Source organism: Tenrec ecaudatus, chromosome 17 (assembly GCF_050624435.1).
Source record: "Tenrec ecaudatus isolate mTenEca1 chromosome 17, mTenEca1.hap1, whole genome shotgun sequence".
NCBI classification, from domain to species: Eukaryota; Metazoa; Chordata; class Mammalia; order Afrosoricida; family Tenrecidae; genus Tenrec; species Tenrec ecaudatus.
This window is the reverse complement of record NC_134546.1, coordinates 1,924,910-1,951,922: the sequence shown is the minus strand read 5'-3', so window position 1 is coordinate 1,951,922 and position 27,013 is coordinate 1,924,910. Positions and strand designations below refer to the sequence as shown.

At 40.0% G+C, this 27,013-nt stretch overlaps 1 protein-coding gene across 6 annotated transcripts in view; it reads left to right on the top strand.

The window, feature by feature from the left end:
* Positions 1-2,434: 2,434 nt before the first annotated feature.
* Positions 2,435-27,013, top strand: part of PPP4R3B (protein phosphatase 4 regulatory subunit 3B) — a 70,558-nt gene continuing 45,979 nt past the window's right edge. For 4 of the 6 annotated variants that reach the window (XM_075536101.1, XM_075536097.1, XM_075536098.1 and 1 more), the window contains exons 1-5: positions 2,436-2,807; positions 4,074-4,129; positions 16,333-16,431; positions 18,423-19,046; positions 26,595-26,672. In XM_075536101.1, coding sequence (XP_075392216.1) covers positions 2,666-2,807; positions 4,074-4,129; positions 16,333-16,431; positions 18,423-19,046; positions 26,595-26,672 — 999 coding nt within the window. In that variant the 5' untranslated portion in view covers positions 2,436-2,665. Of the gene's footprint in view, positions 2,808-4,073; positions 4,130-16,332; positions 16,432-18,422; positions 19,047-26,594; positions 26,673-27,013 lie in introns of all 6 variants that reach the window. The other 2 variants (XM_075536100.1, XM_075536099.1) reach the window with 1 other exon arrangement.

Here is a 27,013-nt window from a genome sequence, read left to right as displayed (position 1 = left end):
ATAATTCAAAGGTATCTATTTTTCTCTTAAGTCTTTTATTGTCCAGCTTTCTTATATATATGAGGTATTTGAAAAATACCACTGCTTAGCTTATAAAAACGTTAAGTCCTCCAAGTGACATCTTTGATCTTTGTACTTTAAAGCGGTCTCATTCGGTGTGCTTCCAATACAAGAAGTTTTTTTGTGACGCTGCTTCCATGAGTGTGGATTGTGGATCCAAGCAAGATGAAAACTGACAACTTTAATTGTTGCTCTGTTTATCAAGCTGCCTTTTGGTCGGGTTATGAGGGTTCTAGTTTTGTTGACGTTAGTTGTGATGTATCCTGAGCATTCAAGCCTGCCTTGCTTAAGATTGTGTCATCTGTATATCCAAAGTTGTGAATAACTCTCCAACCCTAATACTTCGTTCTTCATACAGTCTGGTTTCTCAGATGATTGGCCCAGCAATCAAGTATTGAGAGAGGATACAAACCTGGCACAGACCTTTAGGCTTTCAAACTGGTTCTTTTCTGGGTGTGTTAAAAAGCACTGAAGAAAACCCAGTATTTAATCAAAATCAAATAATTGGCTCATTTTTATATTGTGGTTATGAAATCTAGTATGCCCCCAATAATTCATAAATTAGAAGAGATTATGTCTACAAAACAAAAATATATAAACCAACATTTATGAAAGAAAAATGTAAATTAGCACTTGAATGCAAGGGTGAGTCAAAAAGTCCCTTTACCATCTAGACAATTCCAATGCTTAGCCACGCAATGGAACCACCCTTGTGGGTTGACTTTCCCAGACTAAACCTTTACAGGAGCAAAATGCCTCCATGGAGTAACTGGGAGATTCTAGCTGCTGGCCTTGCAGTTAGCCCAATGTTGAACCCACTGCCATTTACTATATAGATGACATGGGGAGAAACAGGATCCCCATAGGCAAAAAAGACAAGTGTGGAAGCAGGCATTTCTGCAAGCTCTTTATCCAAAATCCATGTAACCAACCTCCGCAGGCTGAAGATTCAGATGACTTTAGAGCTCTGCCCATCTTAAGTCCCATGTCTGCTTCTCAGTCATACAGCTTTCTACTAGGCAGGTGATGAGTCTTCTGAGCTCCGAGGTCCTCTGACCCCGGAGCTTGGAGTCAGAATGGCTTGGTGGCAGTGGGTCGGTAGGGTCTGCCGAGTGCTTGTTTGTGTAAAGCACTACACCCAAATCTCGGGGCACTGCTGCATGGTGCCACACAGAAGTAGTCTGCTTCAAACAGAAGCACGTGTTGACAAGCCGTGACTACAACTCCCAAGAGGCACTGCAAGATCAACTTGTGTACTTCACCTGGTTTTACCATTCAGGCTTCAGGCAACGGAACCAGCTGAAGGACGGCATTAATGAACGAGTAAAAGAATCCTGCTAATAAACATGGAAATGAAAACCATGGCATCACTGCGCGGTGCGCGACTCGTATCCACCAAGCATCGTGTGACATCCTGCCTTTTTCAGTAACCCATGACTTGTCCATAGAAAATACAACAAACGCCACAAGAGAAACTCATCCACATCCAAAGCCACAGCCACTTCCCCGGGTTCACCTCGACGTATTTCCCACGGGCACACACCGGACTAGCCCTGCATTCTGAAACGGACAGTAGCCTTTCCAATGGCCAGACCTAAAAGCTCCACCGAGAAACGCTTTGGTGGGAAGTAAGACATTGTCAACAAACTTTAGGAAGATATTAAAGTCGCCTGGGGATCCCAGGAGTTTCTAAGCGGACGCTCAATCATAACAAGATTCCATAACGAACTTTACTGGCTATCGGTTCGGCTTAAATAAAGGGTCCAGTTATTTTGTATTCACAGAAAGCTTTACGTGTGTTTACTCGTACTCATCCCAAAGGATGCGCTTTCATTTGCTTAATTTTCATCAAGCAAATTTCCATCTTTTTTGGGCCCAATTAGTCTCGTCCAAGACTGCATGCCCCGCAAATACAGTTAATAGCTCGCCGAGGAGTGGAATTGCAAGGTGCGGGCACAGTCGCCCCAGCCAATGGCCCAGGGTTCCCATGGTCTTCCAGCTAGGGCAGCGGTACGGCACCGCTAAGGACGAGATATCGCGAGAAGCTCGCGCAAAGCCGAGATCAACGCCTGCAGACCGGCCCCGCGAGGAGGAAGTCCCGCCTGGGCCTTCCCACCTCGCTCCCAAATCTCGCCTCGCGAGAGTCCCATTCGATATTACTGGCTCCGCTAGCGCGTGCAGGAGCGGAAATCCGGCCCCCCTGGCTTGTCGGACGCCGTAGCCCCTGCTAGTACAGCCCGTACGGGACCGCTGGAGGAGGAAGAGAAAGGCTGAGAGAATCGGGTTACAAGATGGCGGATCTGTAGTGGTTACCGCGGCGGCGGCGGCGGCGGCGGGAGAGCTAGCGAGCTCGGGGGAGGGGGGGAGGGGCAACGGTGGGGAGGGTGGGTGTGTGCCGGAGCGAAGTGAGTGGTAGCGGAGATTCTAGGCCGAAGGATCTCGGTGGCCCTCGTCACCCCTTCCCGCGGCTGAACCCCCTTGGAGCCATGGTGAACTCGGGCCTCTCCGGAGCCGCCGCCGCCACCGTCTCCGTGTCCCTGGAGTGAGGGGTGCGGACGAGGCGAGTCGGGAGGCGGCGGCCGGCGCGGTGGGGACGGCGGCCACGATGTCGGATACGCGGCGGCGAGTGAAGGTGTACACTCTGAACGAAGACCGGCAATGGGACGACCGAGGCACCGGGCACGTCTCCTCCACGTACGTGGAGGAGCTCAAGGGGATGTCGCTGCTGGTCCGGGCCGAGTCGGACGGTAAGGTTATTGGAACTGGGGACGGCGCCTCCGGTGTGGGCACTCCCGGGCCAGGCCTCGGGGTCCGGTCCGGGTCCCGCCGCTGTCAGCTCCCGGGACGCGGCGCGATTCTGCCCGTGAGACAGCTTTGTCCGAGTTTCCCCTCCGTGGGATGCCGCGCCCCCCGCGGGGGGCTGTGGCCCCCTTCCTCGCGCCTTCTTTAAGGAGCGCGGGTCTCGGGAAGGAAGTTTCCTGGACCGGGATCGATCTCCGCGTCCCCGGAGGAGCGGAGGCTCCGTGGGTTTTACTGTTGGCCCTGTGTCACGCACAAACACTGTAGCGAAACTTTCCCTCCCGGAGACCCCCACCCCTGCCCTCCTCGGTGTTAAGCGCACGTTGCTAAGGGCCCCCCAGTTGCCACAGTCGGCAGGGACTGGGGAAACCAAAGGACATCTTTCCTGGGGCTCCTGCGGGCTGTTGCCAAGATACGGGCACGCACAACCACGGACACCTTGCGTGCCTGGGTGCTGCGAGAAAGTGGAAAGCGCGCCCGAAGCCAGCTAGGGTACCAGCGGTGCCTTGTCAGGGCGGCCTCCCGACGGACCGCGTCCAGTGTGGCTGGCGTCCTTTAAAGTGGTCCCGTGTGAAGAGCCCTAAGGGAAGGCACCGTCCACGGGGTAATCTGAACGCCTGTGTAGCAATTGGTACGTGCAGACAATAGGAACACCACCGCCCCAGATTTGTTCGTGGGATGTTTTTTGTACCCGTGCACGCTCCCCTTTTATGTTCAATAGCCGTGGATATTTGTTTCCGAAGTTGCCCTTAGTTTTTGTTCTCAAAGAGGAAAGGATAAACGGACTGCTGTAATTTGTGAATCAAAGTCTAAGATCCCTGCGGGGTGCTTTGTAATTTATTTGTTAAACTGGAAATGCAATAAAATAACGTGTTTTTAAAAGTTTGGCTCCAAGTGGTCATTGGGCTCGTAATATTTTCATTTCAATAAAACTTTAGTAGTCATCTAGATTCCTCGCTTTCTTTGATGGATGTTTCTCTGAGTTTAACTTTTTTATTGATTTATTTTTAATGAGGGGGAGAAGGATTACTATATTCTGAGTTAAAAACGAAACCTAGAGAGAAATGTGAATTAGAATGCATTTTAAGTATCTACTAAATTCATTATTTAAACTAGCTGGGTAGAGAAGCAGGAAAATTTGTGTGCATTTTTAATGTGTGCTTATTTTTTATTTCAAGCTTTTTCATTACTGAAATTTATATTTTATCTTTCAGGATCCCTACTCTTGGAATCAAAGATAAATCCAAATACTGCATATCAGAAACAGCAGGCAAGTAGTTATTTATCTTATTTGAAAGACTTCATCTGTGATCAAGGAAATATTAATCAGACAAAGATGGGAAAGCTTTCCTGACAAGACAAAAAACATGTTTGGTCAACAAAGCTACACAGCTTGTGTTAAGTTTCAGAAAAGTGGAAGCTTTTATACTAGCTGAAATTTATTATCATGTTTGAATGAAACTATTGTTGGTCTGTATTGGGCTACAATGTATTCATTAGTTTTCTTTATCTACAGTTAGTCAGGTTTCTCCTATACCCTGTACAGGAACCCTTTTATTCTGAATCACATTTAAAGGAAATGGCATAAAAGAAAATTCAAAGAGGCACACTCTAAAGCAAAGAAAGCCTGTCTGGTATGAAATTAGATTCTTTGACTCAGACTTTTTGAAGTAGAAACATTTAAAATCCTGTTCTTTAATTATTGTATATTTTAAATATAAAAACCAATGGATATTTTAAAAGAGTTTACATTGCTGATGTAACATTCTCTGTCAATATTTACTGTCTTTTGGGAAAAGAAAACTTGTGTTGGTTATGTTTTAGTATGCTTACATGTTTAATCTGAAAATTGGTGCCTTCAACCTTTTCTTTAATCTCTGATTGTTTTCATCTTTATTATGAAATAGATTTAAATTAAGAAGACCACCACTGGATTTAACAAGTGTTAACATTATATTTCATTTGTTTGAAATTAGTTTGTAATATTGAACATTATGCTTAGTCAAAGCCCCTTATGTATTCATCCTATTCATTCTCCACACTCACAAAAGGTAACCACTATTATGAAATTGATGTATATTATTTTTGTACGTGCTTTTATACCTTTTCTGCATATGTATGTATCCATGAACAATATGTAGTGTTTCTGTGTTTTAAAACTTTACATAATTGGTATCATATACTTCTGTATTCTGCACCTTGCATTTTCCACTCAACCTTATTTTGTAGATTTATTCATGTTAATGATATAGATCTGGTTGCTTTTGTTTTGTTTTTCACTTTAGCCGCTGTGTAGTTTCTAATGTGTGATATACACCTAGAATATTTTTAGTATTTTTGTGTGTCATGTATCACGTGAATATGGCAGAGATTTTTGAAGGAAGGAAATTATCTTAGAGTTATATTTGCATTGTAAGTGCTACTGTCTTCAAGGTCTATATTCAAGAAAATGTGGATGCCCAAGAACAAATACTTCATAGTTAGAGGAATAAAATTATGTCTATTGCACAGTTCATTAATAGTAAAGTGATTGCTGTTTCACAGTTGTTTCGTGCATGCAAAACATTCTAAATTAGTTCTTTGAAATATTTTATAATTTTCAATACTTAATCATTTCTTAAATCAATTTTTTCTGCTTATAAAATGTTTTTTTATGGAGAATCATATTAAACATTTGTCTAGAACTGAACCTCTGAAGATGTTTCCTATTAATCGTTCATTTTCAGGTAGATGTTTAAAGTAACCAAGCAAATGCTTTGCACTGAATTTTCTCACATAGCTGTTTATTTGGCTTTTTTTAAGTTAAATACTAATGTTTTGTATTGCTGCAGATTTTCTTTCCCCAAAATTTGCATAAATATGAGGTCTCAGGAATTCTATTCATAGATGGAACTTAATGGTAGAAATCACCTACAACGCCCCTAATAAAATGATTTTAAAAATCACTTACAAGTGAGTTGCAATATAAATTCATTCTAAATGAATAAATGCCCTCTAGCTTTTGTTAGCATCAGAAAAGTCTCATAACTGGAAATTTGCAGTTAAAATAGTCTCTCAAAGCAATGAAAACTTTAATTATAGGGCATACTTTTATGTTGTAATGCTACTCAGTCAGTTTTAGATACATGACAATTTGAATACACTAAATACAACAACAGAAAAGCATACTTTATTTTAAAAATAGTTTTTTGGCAAAAATGTTTTCTGTATTAACCAAATTTAAATAGTACACCAGTAAAAGGCTTTTGTTCTTTGGTTTTTGTTTGTTTTTAATTTAAATGTTTTACTAATATTAAAGTACCATATATGAGAACTCTTTGGTATTGAGAAGCATATGGAAAAACCTTTATTTTTCTCAAATTGAATGTGCTTTTCTAATAGATATTCCATAGTCATTTATGGGTTATGTTAGATTTGGTATAATCTAATTACACAAATTAGGGTATCCAGACACATTATTATTCTGTCATTTAAATTATGTAATGGTCTAGAAAACTATTCACTTTCAAATCTACATGGAATGTATTGTTAGCGAGTTTTTAATTAGGGTGAAATGTTTGTAGAATTTAGGAAAATATTTAACCATACATGTCTTCAACAGTTTTAAAATGAATATTGAATTGTGGATTACAAATACTGGTACATCTTTTTTTTGAAACGCCAAACTGCTGAGCCATGGGCCCCAAATAAGTTAGTCGGATTAAGTTAAGTGGGATTTCAAATTTCTGGAAACTGAATAGGTCATCACTGATTCACTTTTCTTGCTAATTTTGCACAAAATTTATATATATATATGAAGATGTGTACTTACCCCAAAGGAGACACTAAACTGTTAAGTATTTAAATAAGCTCATTATATGCAGTGCAACATGACATAAAAATCCTGATACATGTTGACATTTGAAGCTACTTCAAACCAGTTCAAGTGATCTTGAGTAAGTCAAAAGCAGAATCATAGGATGTGTGCCTTTTATGTTTGACAGAATTTTGTGCTGTTGAGATTATGAGAGGATAAGGAAGGTAATCTTCGATTCTGTTTAGAGACAAGACAAACTAATCAAAACAGTGACAGAATTATTAAGTAGCTGGGAAAGTTGTGTTTTAGCTTCGTCCTCAAAAGCCTATGGAAAGCATTTCACAGTTCAGGCAACTAAGCATAGAAACATTAAATCTCTTAATCTACAGTTTATAGTAGTTATGCCAACACAAAATTTAAACAAGCTTGAAGTCACAGATTGGCTTGTAGAAATTTTTAAAAGAATGTTGTTTGGGCTGGGATTTGTTGAAGGAATGTGATAGGAAAGGAAATAGTACACCTATCAAAGGCTAGCAGGCAGTGGGAAAAGGATCTCTTGATCTGATGGCTGGACAAAGTGGCTGCAACAATGGGAGCAAACAACATGCGAGGATGGCCACAGGATCTGGCGGTGGCTTGTTGTTTTACTATGAATCCAGGCCTCTGTCCTCAGCACCTGACTAAAATTTTAAAAGATCTGAAGCCTGTTAGCAGCAGAGCTTTCTTATTCAAGAGCTGATTTGCTAAACAAAGGAGCTCTTAGAGGTTCTAAGGTAGCCTCCTAATGATGAAGGTGATAATCATTTTGATAATAATAGATTGGTATGGATTGAGGGTTAGGGTGTGGAGCTGAAGTGCTTTGGAACTTTTGCAATAATTCAGATACAAGAAAATACGTAATAGAATTGGAAAGAAGATGGAGTTCTTGTATAGTTTCAGAATGTTCTACAGTATTTGGTGAATGATTAAATATAGAAGAGAAATGGCTTATTGGTAGTGTTTTGTAGTCTAGGGGCCAGAAAAATTATGGTTCCCTAAAACCTTGGAAGTTGTGAAAGGAAAACAATGACTCGCTTAGCTAAGGCAACGGTTTGTCTTATCTATCATGAAAAATCGAAAGGTATTTAGTCCAATCTCCTCCCTATTCCACGCATATACTATAGTTGTATTCACTTGAGGCCACTCATGCTATCAGTTTCAAGTATATCTTCTCAAAAGTTTTATAGATAAATGCACACAATTACACATACTCAGTTTTATTGGCATACATGGCCTCTCATACTCACAAGCATCAAGCTGATTCCGACTCAGTGGCCTTCAATGACAGGGTAAACTGCCCCTTTGGGTTTCTGAGATAACTCTACTGGAATAGAAAGCTTTGTCTTCTCTTGTAGAGCAGTTGGTGGTTTTGAACTGCTGACCTTGTGGTTACCAACCCAACTTAACACACTATACCATCTGTACTCCTGGCATACATGAGAATACTACACACTACAGTTTTGTGCTGATTAATTGCGATTTTGAGGTGAGAGTAAAACATCCTATAATGAACATCTGGACCTAGAGCTGGGGGCGGGGGCGGGGGCGGGTGTTTGGGGCAGGAGAGTCTGAGGATCATCAAATGTCTTTTTACCTGCATCAAGGAAATTCCTTTATTGAGGTTAGATATAATTATTTTTATTCATACAATGGTTTGGTTTTGAGTGCTGCTATTTAGTTTGGATTCTTTATTTGAAAGCTTTGTGGCTTTTTCAGCTAAAGGTTTGCATCACTCAGTATACTTACTAACGTGTAGAGTTGAAAAAGTCAATGAAGGAAGTAGAGGTGGCTGCATAGTCTGGACAAATGTTGGATTGTTGTGACGGAAAGGGATGGTGGCTGTGGAGATGGGAAGAAGGTGGGTACATGTTGAATACAGAGTTTTTTGTTTTTTTATTGTTTTTTTTTTAATATAGAGTTTTTGAGGCATGCTGTTTGATGCACGTGTTAGTAATCAGGAAGAAGAAAAACCAAAAAGTAAACTCACTGCATGGAGTCAGTGCTGACTCAGAAACCTCCCTGTGATTTCCTGAGACGGTAACTGTTCCCAAGAGTAGAACCTTTCTCCTGGGGAGCGGTTGGTGGTTTTGAACTGGCAACCGTGCAATCGCAGCTGAACTCATAACCGTTACACTACCAGGGCTCCTTATACACTCACAACCAAACTCTACCATCATGTTGGTTCCTACTTACAGCCTCTGTTAAAGAAGAAACCACTGAAAAAAACAGAATTGGGAAAATGTTTCCAACCCACAAGAGAACAGTAAAAAGGAGGGTGTTGGGATTCAGCTAGAGAACTTGATGGGAAAACAGCCTGAGGACCATTGTGGGGAGTGGACTAATGAGTGTGTACGGGAGAGTTTTGTAATTTTAGTGTTGAGGTGACGGCATCAATTTGTAGAGTACATTCTGCTCTGAACTTTGAACTGTACCCTCAGGTGCATGAAAAGTGAATGATTAGGTGTAAAACCAGGCAAGTTGGATGATAGACAAACATTCTTGGGTGGGGGGAGGGGTTAGAGCGGGTACCAAGGGGGAATCTTGGATTATTGCATGGGAATCGCTCGTTCTTAAGAATCTTTGCTTTGAGAAATACAATGCCCTAGCTTGAGAAACTGGTTGCTAAAACTTGCTTGCCTCTCAAAGTTATTCACACTATTATTTCAAATGAGGCACATAGTATCAGGAGTGAGTTTTCAAGTTAGCATTCTTATTTTTTTTAATTCCGTTACTTTTAGGTATGTGATAGTGAGCAAATTTTCTCTGACTCTTACCTTTTTAGTGAGGACTTGACCTGTCTTCATCAGGTAATTGAGTTACTGTCGGAGGTGCTGAGCACAGTACCTGGCATATAGTAACTGCAATGAAAACTCTATTAGAGTCATAACCTACAAGAAAACTACTGGAGGCAAGAGCGTCTCACTTTTCAATGAGGAAAGATGGTCAGAGGTTAAATAGAATAATATGCTCAAGGTCATAGAGCACTGGAACACTGAAATATTAAGGACTTAATTTTAACCCAGGGTTAATCTTACTATCATATGCCCAGACACTCGAGTATAAGCCGGCCCGAATATCAGCTGAGGCACCTAATTTTACCACAAAAACGGCACTAAAAAATGTGCTGGGAAACTCGGCTTAGACATGAGTACGTACATACAGTATCTTAGGGAGGATACTGCTCTTTGTGAGGATTGGTACCCTAAAACTCCCTTGGACACTTAAGCTATTATTTCCGGCCATAGAGTCAGTTCCAGCTCATAGCAACCCTGTTGGGAAGAATGGGAAACTGCCCTGTGGGTTTCCAAGACAGTCCTTGTTTACAGGAGGCGAAAGCCCAGGGTGCTCTTGTGCAATGGCGGGGTGAGCTCTGTGTGGTCAACAGTCCAGTGCATAACCACCCTGTCTCCAGGGCTTCTCCAAGTTAGACGGTAGAAACAGCACCAATTGCCATCACGTGGTACGATTCATGCTGCCCGTGTGTGTGTGTGTGTGTGTGTGTGTGTGTGTGTGTAAACCATGCCCCTAAGTGGCTTCTGTGGCAGGATTGTGTGTGTGTGTGTGTGTGTGTGTGTGTGTGTGTGTGTGAGAGAGAGAGAGAGAGAGAGAGAAAACCATGCCCCTAAGTGGTTTCTGTGGCAGGATTTTTAGAAGTAAATCAGCAAGACTTTCTTCCGTGGTACGATTCATGCTGCCCGTGTGTGTGTGTGTGTGTGTGTGTGTGTGTGTGTGTGTGTGTGTGTAAACCATGCCCCTAAGTGGCTTCTGTGGCAGGATTGTGTGTGTGTGTGTGTGTGTGTGTGAGAGAGAGAGAGAGAAAACCATGCCCCTAAGTGGTTTCTGTGGCAGGATTTTTAGAAGTAAATCAGCAAGACTTTCTTCCGACATGCCTTTTTGTGGACTTTCAATAGCCAAGCTCATTAGTCACTATACAACCTAGGAACTCCTAAGTGAGGGTTGTATGTATGTTGCATGTATGTAACTAAGTTAGAGTGTATGGTCTTTACAATATACCTCAGAAACAGTTGAGGTCAAGGAAAAGAACCAATAGAGGATTGGATGCTGCATTGTTTTTCTGGTAATTCTCAGTAATTTTTCCATTTTAAATTGATGTTGAGTCTACGAATTCTGTCAGCATGTCAAATATTTATTACACTTTGTTCCCCTACCCATTTGTTACCTAAGTGTTACATCAGTAACAAGGGGGGAACACTTTATTTTTATTTTATTTTTAAAAATTCAACTTAAAAAAAAAATTCAACTTTGCTGTATTTGGGCTTTGGGGATATACAGGAAAGCCTTCTGTTTGACACTTAGTTCTGTTTTAATCTTGCGTTTGTTCTTTGTCCATAGGAGTCTGTTCTTATTTGACCTTTGGTTTGGATTAAATAATTTTAAATTTTTTAAATACTGAATTTAGTTATGAGGCAGAGACAGTCTGACAAGCAGTAGAATGTCAATTATTTCATGACTGTTCATGTTCATGAGGTAGAGAGCAGTACAGTGGGGACAAATGGCACCACATTTATGAGCCTCGTAATATATTAAGATGCCCTCATGGCACTAAGTGTTAGGTGTTGGACTGCTAGCGTTGCTAACTTCAAGGGTTGCAGTTCAAACCTGCTAGTTTACTCTATGGAAGAAAAATGAGACTGTCTCCTCCCATGAGGTATATAGTCTCAGAAACCTTATATAGGGGAATAATCAGTCAGAATAAACTGGTTTTTCTAATGTGTTACAGTTAGCTCTCTGGAAGAAAAAAAAGCAACCAGACGATTTCCCCCAGCAGGTGTTATATATACCTACTTTAAATACAATTTCAAGGTCTCATTTAGACTCTGAATTAACTGATTTAAATAGTACTTGGTTCTGGGAATACCGTTTTCAAACAATGTTTGAAAATAAGAATTATAGTAAAACCACACTATGAAAACTTCGTATAATAAAGATTATTCTCAAGCTTCCGCAGGCCATGTTTGCTCTCATCCTGGGCTTGAGTTATAGTCACATTACTGGGTTGGGGTTTTTTTTTGTTTTTTGTTTGTTTTTTTTGGCCTGTCATGAGAAATGTTTTTAAACTGCTTTGGCATTTTAACATAAAGAGTATCAGTTTTAGACTGGGCTCCATCTGAGTTTATCTTCATTGGCTAGAAACCCTTTTTTTAAACTATTTTTGTAAAATGGTTTTATTAGGGGCTCATACAATTCTTATCACAATCCATACATACATCAATTGTGTAAAGCACATTTGTACATTCATTGCCACACCTTACTGTTTTGAAGAACCAAGTCAAACAGCCTGAATTTTTTTCTTCTTCCTGTAAGCTTATTTTAAATCTTGGTTCTATAATGACATGGAAAATTTAATGTTTTGGTTAGTAGAGGAAAATCGTAGACTTCTCTGGTTTTAACAGAGGCATTAATGATGTCCCAAAGAGGTAAAAACATTGACCACATACAAATGAGCAAAAAATAATGATATCATAAGGTACATTGATGAGAGACACACTTTCTATGGAAAACGCCGCTTTGCTCCAGCGATGCTTCTGGGCTACCCAGGAGATCCTGCAGTGCTTGTGCCTGCTCTCTGTCCGGAAGAGTCTTTACCCTGAACAGCGCCTCTTGTGGGTACTTCTTTTTTTCTTTGCACTGAGACCATGTTCTGTAGATGAGAGGTGGGCTGGGAATTGTCATCCATTTGGAATAGTGAGCTTCAAGGGCTGAACTCCCATGAAAACACCCTAAACCTCTGAACTTAAGAGGAACACACTTGGGTGGATTTCTTAAATTTGAATTACTCGGAACCTTTAAGGATTCTTGGGTTTCACCCATCCCCGGGCAAGAAGCATAGAAATATGTTATTTGTAAGCCATCTCTTAGTGGCTTCTCTCCTTTACAATGGACAAAGATTCTAAATATAGGTCTTATTTTCGGGGCTTTTTACTAGATTAGGGGAACGTATAGGTCAAGGATGGGAAGGAAGGAACCAGGGAGAATGTGGAGGAGAGTCAAGAGGAGTTCCCTTCATTGACACTTTAGTGTTAACAGGATCTTCTTAGAAAGTGAATTGTGGCCAAAATGCAAAGGACTTTGGAGCCTGACTAAGGGTTTTGGATTTCGTTCTGTTGGGCCAGTGATATCCACAATGAAGTGTGTGGTGTGACGCATTGGGATTTGAGAAGAAGCCTGTTGTGTAAACTTTTTAATGAGTTTTGTTAATATTTACATACAATTGCACAATCAAGAGTTAAAGTATGCATGGTCTTCTGAGGGAAGAGAGGAATTTTTGTGGGGGGAAAACCATTTTGTACTATTGAAGCCCATGTGTGCAAATTTTCATTCGTATATTCTAATTTAAACCAAACCCATAGCAAAATAGACAAGTGCTTTAAAAAGTTTGAAAACAGTCATGTAAGTGCAAATGAACAACCTTGTACATTGCCTGTTCCAGTTGCTAGCAGAAGTCAGACTTCAGCTTGCTTACTTATGGCGCATCACCAGAAAGGATTAGTCAGTAGGAAAAGATAGTGTGTTTGGTAGATAGAGAACAACCAAGCGGAAGGAAGCCCTCGAACATCTAGTGACACGATAGCCACCATAATGGAGTCAAACAGCTCAAAGGTTAGGAAGATGCTGCTGGGCCAGGCAACATTTTATTCTTCTACAGAAGATCACCACCATGTGTCAGGCCCAACTGGATGGCCGTTAACATAACACTTCTGACTCACGGCAGCCCTGTGCGACAGGGTAGAACTACCCATCCTCCGTTTTCTCACAACAGTTGGTGGTTTTGAAATGCTCACCTTGAAGTGAGCAGCCCAGCTCCTTACCCATTACCATTACGCTACCAGTGCTCCTTAACAGTAACGAGTAGCAAAAAACGGTCAAACCGACATGTACTCCTAGTATAAGCTCTGATGACCTTTTGACAAAACAGAAGCAATGGTAATAGATTTGACAAGAAATTGACCCATCAGGAAAAAACTAATTAAAAAAGGTAGTTTTAGATAAGAATTTTTTTAATCATTTTATTGGGAGCTCATACAATTCTTATCACAATCCATACGTACATCCATTGTGTCAAGCACATATGTACATTTGTTGCCATCATCATTCTCAAAACATTTGCCTTCTACTTGAGCCCTTAATATCGGCTGCTCATTTTCCCCTTCCCTCCCCACTCCCCCCTACCTCATAAATCCTTCATAATTCATAAATTATTATTTTGTAATATGTTACACTGACATTTCTCCCCGCCCTCTTCTCTGCTGTCCATCCCCCAGGGAGAAGGCTATACGTAGATTCTTGTAATCAGTTCGCCCTTTCTACCCCACATTCCCTCCACCCTCCAGGCATCACCACTCTCACCACTGGTCCTGAAGAAGTCATCTGTCCAGGATTCCCTGTGTTTCCAGTTGCTTTCTGTACCAGTGTACATCCTCTGGTCTAGCCAGATTTGTAAGGTAGAATTGGGATCATGATAGTGGGGGGGAGGCGAGGGGGGAAGAGGAAGCATTTAAGAACTAGAGCAAAATTATATGTTTCATCGTTGCTACCCTGCACCCTGACTGGCTCATCTCCTCCACACAACCCTTCAGTAAGGGGGTGTCTGGTGGCTGCCGATGGGCTTTGACTCTTCTCCACTCTGCACTCACCCACATTTACAATTAAATGAATTTTTGTTCCTTGATGCTTGATACCTGATCCCTTCGACAGTTCATGGTCACACAGGTTGCTGTGTTCCTTCCATGTGGGCTTTGTTGCTTCTGAGCTAGATTTTTATCCTATCCTTCAGATATGATTTTTATACTATCTTACTTAGTATATTATGCCCTGAGTGACACTTGGTAGTTGCCCAGAAGGTCAGGGAACAGTTTTCTGCTGTGGGATACAACCTTGGAAAGCTCATGGGCCAGGTCTTCAGTGTCTTCCAGAGTTGCTGTGCGTTGAATCTATTCAATGGCAGTGGGTTTGGGTTTTGTACGTGTATGTTGGGCCCTGTGATGCCAGTTTATAATCATAGGGAGCCATATCAGTACAAACATAAAAGTAGTACTTACTTTATCTGTAATATAATCTTTTTATTTTATACTTTCATGTATACTCTTGCTATACTAATGCGTATTCCTGTATAAAAGTAAATTGAAGTACATAGCAAAAAAAATTAAGATTTAGATCCTGCTGTATGCTCAACAACAAAATGTTGTTGTTTTTTAAGTTGTAGAGACCATTTTTGATGAGGGGCTTGCCGTAGATGAGGGAACCTGCTTGAGTGCCCTAGAGCTTTAACAAGGCACAAATAGAACAGCTCTGTTTTCATCTTTTTTATGTATACACGGAGGTTTCTGCCATTTTGTTTGTAAATAGAACTTCAGTGATATTGAAAAACTAGATATTTTTTTAAATCTCATTTATAGACATGGAAAACCAACTTCAGTGATATTGAAAAACTAGATATATTTTTAAATCTCATTTATAGACATGGAAAACCACTATACAGATTTTTAAGCCAAGTCACCTGATAAAATTTTGGAATGATAACCCTGTGGCATATATCCTTTCCAAAAAAAATATAGTGAACTCTTCCTACCTGATTACACAGCAAATAAAAAGTTTTCATCTGAGACCTATGTTAATAAATGATATTTTTCATTTATTGCTTAGAATTAAGGAGTGTTGAAATGTTTAAAGACTTTAATCGGGCTCACTTTTCTGTTAGCATTAGGTCTCAACATAAGTATTAGGTGAACAACTGTTAAATACAAGCTGTTTTATAGAATAGCTTTTTAAAAAAAAATTTAGCATTAATTAAAGTGTAAAGTTAGATTTTTTTTTTTTTTTTGAAAACCCATAACTTTAGTCATATCAAAGCTTGGTTAAGTGTTCTGGGAGGAAAGTTTGCCCATTTCATGAGTGTTGCATTTTCAGTGCATATTCAGTGCTAAAACATTTGCGAATGTGTGTGCTTTAATTTAAATTCACAACTAAGTTTTTAATACAATGGTTGGTACGTATTTTCTAAAATCATAGCTAACCTTTTGGTAGGGATATCATTGAAGACATCCTAAGAGAAGTTATCTGAATAGCTCAAGCTGGAAGTACTTGTTGGTAGAACAGGTCATTTTATTTCACCATTGCTTTGCGTTCTTGAACATTCTGAAGGCTCTTCAACTAAAAAAAAGTGGAAGTAAAAATAGAAAGGGTTAAACTTTAAGATATTTTCAGCTATTATTTTACATAAAACTTGTTGACAGCCAGCTGCCAGAGAAGGGAAGTATCAGCCTGTATGTAGAAGTAGAATGTCACAGCTGGCTTCTGGAAGCAAGAAGATAGAGGGTTGAAGCATCTACATTATGGTTTGGGCCAAGAATAAGGAGCTTCTAGTTAATATCTTATAATCTAAGCCAGAGGCTACTAGTTTTTGTCTTAGCTTTTGGGACCTTAGAGTGTCATTTTTAGTACTAAAACTACTGTGTAATTGCCAATATATTGCCAGCGTTGGAACAGGTAATATGATTTTGCCATTGATTGTGACTGTTAAAGGAAATTTACAATTAGTTTCCTGTTCTCTCAATAATTATTCTTTGTACATATTTCTTTGTTCTGTGATGATATAGAACTTGTTATTTTTTAAACAGGATACATTAATTGTTTGGTCAGAAGCTGAGAACTATGATCTGGCGCTGAGCTTTCAGGAAAAAGCTGGCTGTGATGAGATTTGGGAGAAAATCTGTCAGGTGAGATTCTTTTAATGTGCAGCACATTTGTATGCATTCTTCAATTTCTTTTATATCAAAAATGGGTGAGTATTAGAACATGAGAGAATGTTTTATTGTGAACTTTGGTAACCTAACATGGAAATTCCTTGTATATTCCACTGCACATTCTTAAAATTTAAGAAGAAAAGGCTTTCTCTTAATTTTTTTTTACCACTCTAGATTTTGATAGCACCTCTTCATAATGAGTACCCTATAAAATGGGAAGATTTTTTTTTAATAATTTTATTGGGGGCTCATACAACTCTTATCACAATCCATACATCCATCCATTGTGTCGATCACATTTGTACATATGTTGCCATCATCGTTGTCAAAGCATTTTCTTTCTACTTGAGCCCTTGGTATCAGCTCCTCATTTATTTCACCTCCCTCCTTCCCTCATGAACCCTAGATGATTTATAAATTACTATTTTTTCATGCCTTGCCCTGTCCAATGTCTCCCTTTAACCCCTTGTCTGTTGTCCATCCCTCCAGGAGGGGGGTATAGGTAGGGTCATTGTGAATCGGTTCACCCTTTGGCCCCACACCTTCCGTTCCCCTCCTGGTATGACTGCTCTTAATATTGGTCCCAAGGAGTTCACCTGTCCTGTATTCTCTGTGTTTCCAGCTCTTATCTGTACCAAATGGGAAGATCTTTAAGCCCAATGGTAGCATTCTTGCCTTCCATGCAGAAGAACCAGATTTGAATCCTGGCCAGGTCTCATACAGTCATCACCTGTCTGTCAGTGGAGGTTTGCATGTTGCTAGGCTGAAGAGGTTTTCCTGGAGCATCCAGATTAAGACAGGCTAGAGAAAAAGGCCTGGTAATCACATTCTGAAGATGAGCCAGTGAAGATATTTAGCACAACAGCTAATTATGGGAGCGACACAGGATGAGGCACCATCTTGTTCTGCAGGAGCCTCCTACTTCACAGCAGCTAACAACAGCAAAACCGTCTGCCTGTCTGTCTAACACCATGTGTCTTGTACATGGCTACTGTTGGAGACCCTTAGTGGCACGGTGGTTAAATGAAAGTGTTGGTAATTCTAACTCAACCTGCGTCCTTGAAGGTTTACAGCCTTGGAAACCCTGAGGCGGTTTCACTCTGATCTGTGGTGTTCATTGTAAGTTTGAATTGACTCGATGGCAGTATAGTTTGTGATTTGCCTAGTGCTTATGAGTATTTTTGGTCAAGTACTAAAGATCAAAAGTCATCTTTTGTTGCTTTTCTCTGTTCTGCATTTCTTGCCCTTTAGTTTTTAATACCTTTACCCCTTATCATAATCTTGTCCAGCTACAAAAGTAGGACTTTGAAATGATTCATTCTGGCTTGACCTCCCTGCTGAGAATGTGCATTTCCACTTCAGAGATATTGAGTGAGAATCTAGTTTAACAACACTCCCAGGTGATTCTTAAGAGTCATCTTGAGCAAGAGTCAAAATTACTAGGTAGATTGTCGCTGTTAAACACCTGCACTTGCTCCTTGCACATTTCATCATTGCATCTGATAAATTGAGGAATTTGTGGATGAGATGGTCAGCAGTCAACAGCGCAGACTCAAATAAGGGACTCTGAACTTGGTGTATTTCCTCCTCCAGACTTCCCGTGTAATTGCCACAGATTATATTCCTAATAGGAACCCTGGTCCCACCGGGTTTAAGTGCTCTACTTTTCAGTACAGGATTGGCAGTGCAAGCCCGTCGGATGCGTCCCGGCAGACGGGGCAGCGTGCGCTCATGAAGATGGACAACCTGAGAAACCCTGTTGCAGGCAGCTCCACTCTGCCCTCCAGGGTTGCTATGAGTCAGTCGGCATGGGTTTGTTTGTTTCCTTCCGTTTGTATTTTGATATTCCTAATATTGTTTCTTTACAAGATATTATTTCTATTCAGTGACTGAATAGTCATTGGTTTTATTTCCAAACATTCTTCTGTGTTTTAGGCTCATCAGCAACACTTTTGTAATTTTAGGTTCAAGGTAAGGACCCATCAGTGGAAGTCACACAGGACCTTATTGATGAATCAGAAGAAGAGCGATTTGAAGAAATGCCTGAAACCAGTCACCTGATTGACCTGCCCACATGTGAACTCAATAAACTTGAAGAGATTGCTGACTTAGTTACCTCCGTTCTCTCCTCACCGATTCGTAGAGAAAAGTTGGCTCTGGCCTTGGAAAATGAAGGCTACATTAAAAAACTACTGCAGCTTTTCCAAGCTTGTGAGAACCTGGAAAACACTGAAGGCTTGCACCATTTGTATGAGATTATTAGAGGAATCTTATTCCTAAATAAGGCAACTCTGTTTGAAGTGATGTTTTCTGACGAGTGTATTATGGATGTCGTGGGGTGCCTTGAGTACGACCCTGCTTTGGCTCAGCCAAAAAGGCACAGAGAATTCTTAACCAAAACTGCGAAGTTCAAAGAAGTTATACCAATCACCGATTCTGAACTAAGGCAAAAAATACATCAGACTTACAGGGTACAGTATATTCAGGACATCATTTTGCCTACACCATCTGTTTTTGAAGAGAATTTTCTTTCTACTCTTACTTCCTTTATTTTCTTCAATAAAGTTGAGATAGTCAGCATGTTACAGGTAAGTAAATGGAAGGTATTCCTTAAACGTCTGTTTTGAGATATTTAATTGCTCTCATAGTTCCAGTTGCTATTAATCCCCTCCCCCTTTCCCTTGTGTAAGATTTGTTTTGTTTGCTTTAAATATACCAACAAGCATTGGACGAGCCCTGGTGGGGCACTGGGATAAGTGCTGGTCTGCCAACCAGAAGGTTGGTGATTGAGGCAGCATGCTTCCAGAAAGCTGTACAGCCTGGGAAGCCCTCCGAGGTGGCTCTTGACTGTCCTGTTGGGTCTCTCTACATCAGAAACGGCTTGATATCATTGAGTCTGGTTTGCAGCAGCCATCGAAACAAAGTGTTATGTTTTAGTTTTATGACTTTTCTGACAATACTTCTATGATGCAGCTTTAAAAAGTATCTTTTATTCTGTCATGTGAGACCTGGGTATTAGGAGTGTTTTGTTGTATACTTATGCATGTGTGTACATGCCAGAGTTTAAATGTTCCCAAATAATTCAAATATGCAATCAGGATGAAAAATACTCAATGATTTGTAGGGAATGATAATTAGGTTATTTGCTATGTGAAGTAGACTTTATTCTGTCTCCTTGAGCTTTGAAATAGGAGATATATACCATGTTGATTATGTTAATCCTTTACACTGACAAAAATGAGCATAATTTTGAAGCTGTATTTGAGATATGCTGTATTTCCAGTTTCCTGTCAAACTGTGTTTGTTATTTTCATATCATCATTCAGTTAATTGAGCAGCCACTGTTGGCTTACAATAGTGATTCTAAACTGTAGCAGGGACCCTTGTACCACCAGGTCCTGCCAGAGGGTCTGGAATTCTCTATCCAGCTTCATGACTTTGTGAGACTTCTCTCATGCCTGTCATGTACTTCTGAATACACTTAAAACAACATGCTGCAGCCCACGACATACATGCTGAGGAAGATGGAAGAATCTGGCGGTCTGTGAAGCCAGCCGTGCAAGAGGCTTGCACTTTTCTTATGAATCCCTTAACTTTGGATAACACAGTTGTGTTTCTTTTTTTAAAAAGTTATTTTCATAAATGTATAATGGTTTCTTTAATGAAAGAGTGAAGGTTTTTTTTAATTTAATAAATCTTTTGGGGGTGGCTCATGCAACTCTTATCACAATCCACACATACATCCATTGAGTAAAGCACCCTTATACATTCGTTGCCCTTGTCATTCTCAAAATTCGCCTTCCACTTGGGTTCCTGGAATCAGCTCGGTTTCCTTTTTTTTCCCCCTCCACCTCCCTCCCCGCTCCCCCTCCCCCTTGGACCCTTAATAGTTTATAAATTATTATTTTATCTTATCTTACACTGCCCGGCATCTCCCCTCACCCACCTTCCCATTGCCCATCCCCCAGAGAGGAGGTTACACATATATCCCCAAGATCGGTTCACCCTTTCTACACCCCCTTCCCTCCCGGTTTCGCCACTCTCACCGCTGGTCCCGAAGGGTTCATCCGTCCTAGATTCCCTGTGTTTCCAGATCCCTACTGCACCGCTGTGCATCCTCTGGCCTAACCAGGTCCGCAAGGTAGAATTGGGGTTATGATAATTGGGAGGGGGGGAAGCGTTCAAGAACTAGAGGAAGGTTTTGAGTTTCATTGTTGCTACACTGAACCCTGAGTGACTCATCTCCCCACTACCCCTCTGCAAGGGATGTCCAGCTGTCTACAGATGGGCATTAGGTCCCCATCACGTACCTCCCCATTCACGGTGATGTGATTTTTCCCCCCCCTGCCTTTGTTGTTTGAAACCTGGTCCCCTCTGCCCTTCACGATCACACATGTTGGTGTGCTGCTTCCGTGTGGGCTTTGTTGCTTCTGGGCTAGATGGCCGCTTATTTACTTTCAAACCTTTAAGTCCCCGGACGCTGTATCTCTCAATAGCCGGGCACCATCAGCCTTCTTCACCACACTTGCTTATGCACACATTCGTCTTCAGCATTTATGTGAGGAAGGTGCTCACGCAATGATGGTTTTTGTTCTTTGGTGTCTGCTACCTGGTCCGTTCAACACCTTGTATTCGCTTAGGCTCTGTGCTTCTTCGAAAGAGTGAGTATTTTTAAATGTCAGTTTTTGTTTCATTCATTACAGAGTTCAGTAAACATAACTCACATAATAAAACCCTTTGAAGGATCTTCAGTAATTTTACGAGAAATTAAATGGATCCTGAGACCCACAAAACATTAACTCTGCCTGAGTACTTAGCAAGAGACCTGATTTTATAACAGCTCAACTGCTGTTTGCCTTCCTATTTCTATCATTGCACTTCTTGTGTAGGATGGACCCTTCAGATCATTTTTTAACTTAGCCGTTTTTCTCATCCTGTAATTAAGAGAAGTTTTACCAACACATTAGAGTTCTTTTAATGTGGAATCTTTTTCAAAGTTACACTATTCAGCCAGGGTATCATCTTGTTGAGAGAAAAGCAAGTTTTATTGCTGGGGCTTGAACCTGAGGTTGCACTCGATAGTGGAGTTTTCAGATGATTTTTTTGACTTCAAGGGGTTTTCAAGCCTGTAATATTAAATCACAACTGCTGTTTTTAACATTTAGAAAATAAATTATGCTCAAAAAGAAAACAACCTTACTGCCATCTAGTTATGACCCTCTAGGATAGGGTAGAACTGCCCTGTGAGTTTCGAAACTGTTTACAGGAATAAAAACCCCCATCTTTCTTCTGAGGAGCAGCTGGTAGTTTCAAACTGTAGACCTTATGGATCACATCCCAAAGCATAACCACTGTGCTACAAGGACGCCTAAATTATACAAGGGTATCTATAAATATTTGTACATCGTGTTTCATTTTATATATTTTGTGATTCAGTGTTATTATTAATATTATAATTTAATTATATGTGGAAGTTACAGACTTTGCAAAAACAAAGTCCGATTCATTCTGGTCTGTGAGGTACATTTTATGAAGTATCCTGATAAGTTGAACTACATTATTTAAATCATATAGAAATATACTTTCCCTCTAGACCTTAACACGTAATGTGCCAACAGTGATTCTGAATGATATTTTCAGCTGTGTGAGGGAAAGTAAGGGTTAAACCATGGCAGGCGGCCTCTCAGTGCTTTTTTCCACGTAAAGCCCACTTCTGAGTTTGCCAGGTGACATCTTTAAAATAGGTACCAGATTAAATAGATACGATTGCCAGATATACTTCAGATTCTCTCGTATTCATGTAAGTGGTTTCTTAAAATTAACCTTCTACAGCCTGAGTTATAGAAGGCAAGTGAAAACATAAAAATTTACCTAATGGAACAGACGGGGTCTTGGGGTTTTAGTTCATATAAGTTTTCTTTCTAAAAACAGGGAAATGCTTTTGCTGAGAATTGAGAAATACACTAAAAATGTTTTTTACATTTCATCCCTGAAAGCTAATAAAATGAGGTTTTTCCTGTAAACAGCTACAAAATATTTTTCAGAATGGAAAGTTTATTTTCCTGTTTGCTTAAAAGTATGGAGGACATGATAACCACTCTAACACGTTAACTTTTTTCCCACTGTTCCATAGATAATTGTGATTAAAACAAGTCCCGTAAGGTCCGTGATTTAGTTCCCTTTGGAATTGTTTTTAGCATTGAAATTTCTGGCCTACTAAGTACATGAAAATTTCAGGTGCTTTAAAAATTACAAAACACCTTTTTGCAGTGATAGGTGACCTTTGCTGTAGATTCAAATGTAGATTTACATTTTAGCATAATTAAATTTAGTCCATTTTAATTTGCGTCTGTGTTGCTATGGTCTGGTTCATGAGTTTGAACTACTTAGAAACCCATCCTGTAGTTAATTTGTTGGGAGGTCCAGTGTTTTTTATGTTGGAAACTTAGTCAATCCATCTCTGTTGCTAACTAGCTCTGTAACCTCTGTTAAGTCTGTGAGTTACAGTTTCCTGACATCTGATATTGATCAAATAGAAATTTCTGTCTATATGGTTTTTTTTAAATGCATGGCATCTCAGGTTGGTTGGTTGGTCTTGTTTTTATATTATTGCAGAGAAAGTAATATGATTTAGTTTTTAGAAGAATCTGTTCATTTTCTATGGAGTTTTTTATGTAGTATCCCAAAAAGCAGCCATACACAACTTCATATATCTCATTTTTAAAAAATTAAAAATGCCTAAAACCAACTGGAAAAGAAAAAACTAAAATAATATAAAAAGATCAGTTCAATTATTGGAGAATGAAGAAGGAAGCATTCCAATTACTTTTATAATGGATTTCATGTTGTCAATCAGGTTTTTCTCAATATGTCGAAGAAAACAAATTGCTTTTTAGCTTGAAAGATATGATACAGAATGTTAGAAATCAGATTTTTAAGAAAAAGCTACAACAAATCAAAGCATTTCCCTGACAGATTAACTCAAATAGTAGTATTTGTATGCTGTTCTGTCTGTCAATTTACAGATACTAACATTCGATAGAAGAATTTAAATGAGAAATTACATTTATCAAGCAATGGGAATTTTTTTCTCATAAAAGTATTTTGATAAAGTTTAAACTCTCCAGGCAAAAAAGAAGATAGTTTGATGGGACTCCGAGTGGCCCTATTGACACACTGCCAGTCCTTGCACCATTCTCACAGTGACTGACGTTTGAGCTCATTGTTGCTCAACTCCACTGTGTCAGTCCATCTCGTTAAGGGTCTTTTGCTCTTTCGCTGCCCTCCGCATCAAACGGGATGTCCTTCTCCAGGAATTGGTCTCTCCTGACAACACACGCGCAGTGTGTAAGACAAAGTCTTACCATCCTTACGTCTAAGGAGCCATTGTAGTTGTGTTCCTTCTGAGCCAGATGTATTCTTTTGGCTGTCAGTGGTGCTTTCATTGCTCTTGGCCAGCACCATTGTTCAAATGCATCACTTTTCCTTCAGGCTTCCTTTATTCAGTGACCAACTTTCTCATACATATGAGGAGATTGAAAACATCATGGCTTGGGTTTTCAGTGGCTAATTCCTCAAAAGTAGACAGCGTATTTTGTCTTTGTAGACTGTTCTCTGTCTTAAAGTTCTGCTGAAACTTGTTCACTTGGGGTGATCCTGCTTATACATATTTGAAATACCAGTGACTTAACTTCCAGAATCACAGTAACACACAAGCCACCACAGTACAACAAACAGACAAGTGGTGATTGGGAGAAAGAAGCAGTTGTAAATGGTGTGAATGGAATGGAGGTACATGTGGACTTACCAAGGTCTAAAGTACAGATACTAATCATATTTGGGAAAAGCTCATTGGAGGGGTAAAGTGAAAGATGACATATGCCCTTGATGTCCCCGAGAAGATGCATGTTGCAGACTGCCGGGTAGAAGGTCCCAAAGAAAGTAATGAAATGAGTAAAACAAACACCAGCCTGCGTAAGATTTTGTGATTGTTAGGGGCTGCTAACTTCCGACCCATGGCGACCCCGTGTGCAGCAGGGTGAGTGTTGGCCTGTCTGTCACACACCATCCTCAAGTGTGTTTGTTTGAGCCCATTGTGTGCGCCGCTGTGGAACCAAGCCCTCTCCTTGAGGATCTTCCTCATTTTCGCTGATCCTCTTACCAAGCATGATGCCCTTTTCCAGGGACTGGTCTCTCCTTATAACATGTCTAAAGTTTATGAGATAAGGTCTCACTTTTTCACTTCTAGGGAGTATTCTGGCTGTACATCTTCCAAGACATATCTGTTTGTTACTTTCAATATCTTTGCCAACATCATAATTCACATACATAAATTCATCAGACTTCCACATTGCCGTATGCATTTGAGGTGATGAAACGTACCATGATGTGGGCCAAGTATACTTTATTCTCAAAATGACACCCTTTTTTTAATTTTTCAAATCTTGAGATCTTGTGCAGCAGATTTGCACAGTGCAAAACATCATCTGATTTCTGGATTGTTGCTTCCGTGGACATTGATTGTGGTTCCAAGTAAAATGAAATCCTTCACAACCTTAGTCTTTTTTCTTCCTTTTTTTCGTGATAATTTTTTACTGGTACAGTGGTAAGGGATGTTTTGTTTTGTTTTTACATTGAGTTGCAATCCATAAAGAAAGGGCTTGTCTCTGTATTTTCTCTTTGACTGCCATTACTTTTTATTTAGTGGAAGAGAATGTTACACTCTCCATTTGCTTTCTGATGTATAAACCAGAAAAACCAAACTCGCTGCCTTCAAGTTGGTTCTGGCTCATGGCGACCCTAGAGTTCAGGAGAGAACAGCCCGTGGGTTTCCTAGACTGTAATCTTGACAGGAGTAGAAAACCTTGCCTGCCTTGGAGCGGCTGGTGGTTAGCAATCCAGTACAAACCCACGACGTCACCAGAGCTGCCTTTTTTCATGGACACTTCGTCTTTTTCTTACTTCCAAAAGGAATTAAAGCACTGGAACCACTTCATGGATGATGCCTAGTGAGGAAAAGAATAGGTACTGGGAAGTGATTACATGTTATGGGTTGATTTTATTATCAAACATACAGATGTTACTAGACAAGCCTTTATAGATTGTGCTTCCTTAATTGGAATTGGAAATTGTCGTTGATAAAAGTGAATTTTGATGGTAATGAAGCTTTAATGCACTTAACAATTTTGATAGGTTTTGAGGGAAATTTTAAAGTGAATTTTAATATTTTTGTCAGTTTTATCCTTTTTCTAGTCCAGGCTCTTTGTAGAAACTAAGAAACTTGGTAAGCAACAATGAAAATCTTAATTCATTACCCAGAGATAACCACAATTAACATTTTAATGTCGATCCCTCTGGTTTTAGACACACACCATTTACATTAAAAAATTAAAAGAATATGTGTGCATTTTCTGTCTCTTTTAAACAATGCTTTGGGTAATTAACACTTATTAAACACTTAGCTGCTATCCAAAAGTTCGGCTGTTTGAGTCGCCTTGTGACGCTGTGTGAGGAAGATGTGGCATCTGCATCTATAAAGTCTTGGAAACCCTGTGGTTCCCCTCTGGAGTCTGGGTCCACGTAACTGCAACTAGTTCACAGGCTTTTTTGATCTCTCAATACTTCAGTCATATACGTGAAGAGCAGTTACTGGGATATCTGATCATTTACTTAAGTGCAGGGGGTCCCACGGAACATGTAAGATGCTGCTCCAAATGGCCCTAGATATGGTTAATTCATGAGTTCTTGCATTTTGTGAGCAATCTGTTGCTAGAGTTTGGCTTCCTTTAATTCTGAACTGTACCACCTCTGGTGACTCTTCTGTTTGTCTAATTGAATAACAAGGAGTTATTCAAATTTGTTTCCGTTTTGTTTAACTCTAGAGTGTAGTCATGTCACAGACTTACGGTAAATTACTTTTTATGCATGACCTCTAGCCTGTTCTTGCTTTTCAAAGAGTATTTTATAGTTGAGATTTATTTAAGTGGGATAAAAATACCCTGAAATCTTAGCTGTAATAATTAAAATTCTATTGAGTTTAATTAATTGTACAATTAGCATGTCATAATTTGTACAGTATATTTAGTAAAGGAACACAATCTATGCTTTCATGAATGTTTCATATTCTTTTCATGCAGGAAGATGAAAAGTTTTTGTCTGAAATTTTTGCACAATTAACAGATGAGGCTACAGATGATGATAAACGGCGTGAATTGGTAAGTTACTCTTGAAAGCTAAGAATAAAGTTTTGACCTGCACAGCTGTGCGTGTGTGTGTGTGTGTGTGTGTGTGTGTGGTAAAAGTTTACACAGCAAGTTAGGTTATTTAGCACTTTCTATAGTTCTGATACTATAATTTCCTTGTCCTTCTCCCTCTTCATCTAAGTACTTCCCAGAGTGTGTGAAAACACTGCCTGGGGTTCTGGAATAATTCAGGTGGGGCTGCAAAAGTCGATACCTACTCTTTATCCTAGATAAAAGGGTATTGCACAAACATTGTTAATTGTCAGGAAGGCCCTGATGTGTTTGTGCCCGCGTACGCACGTGTATTTTCTGGA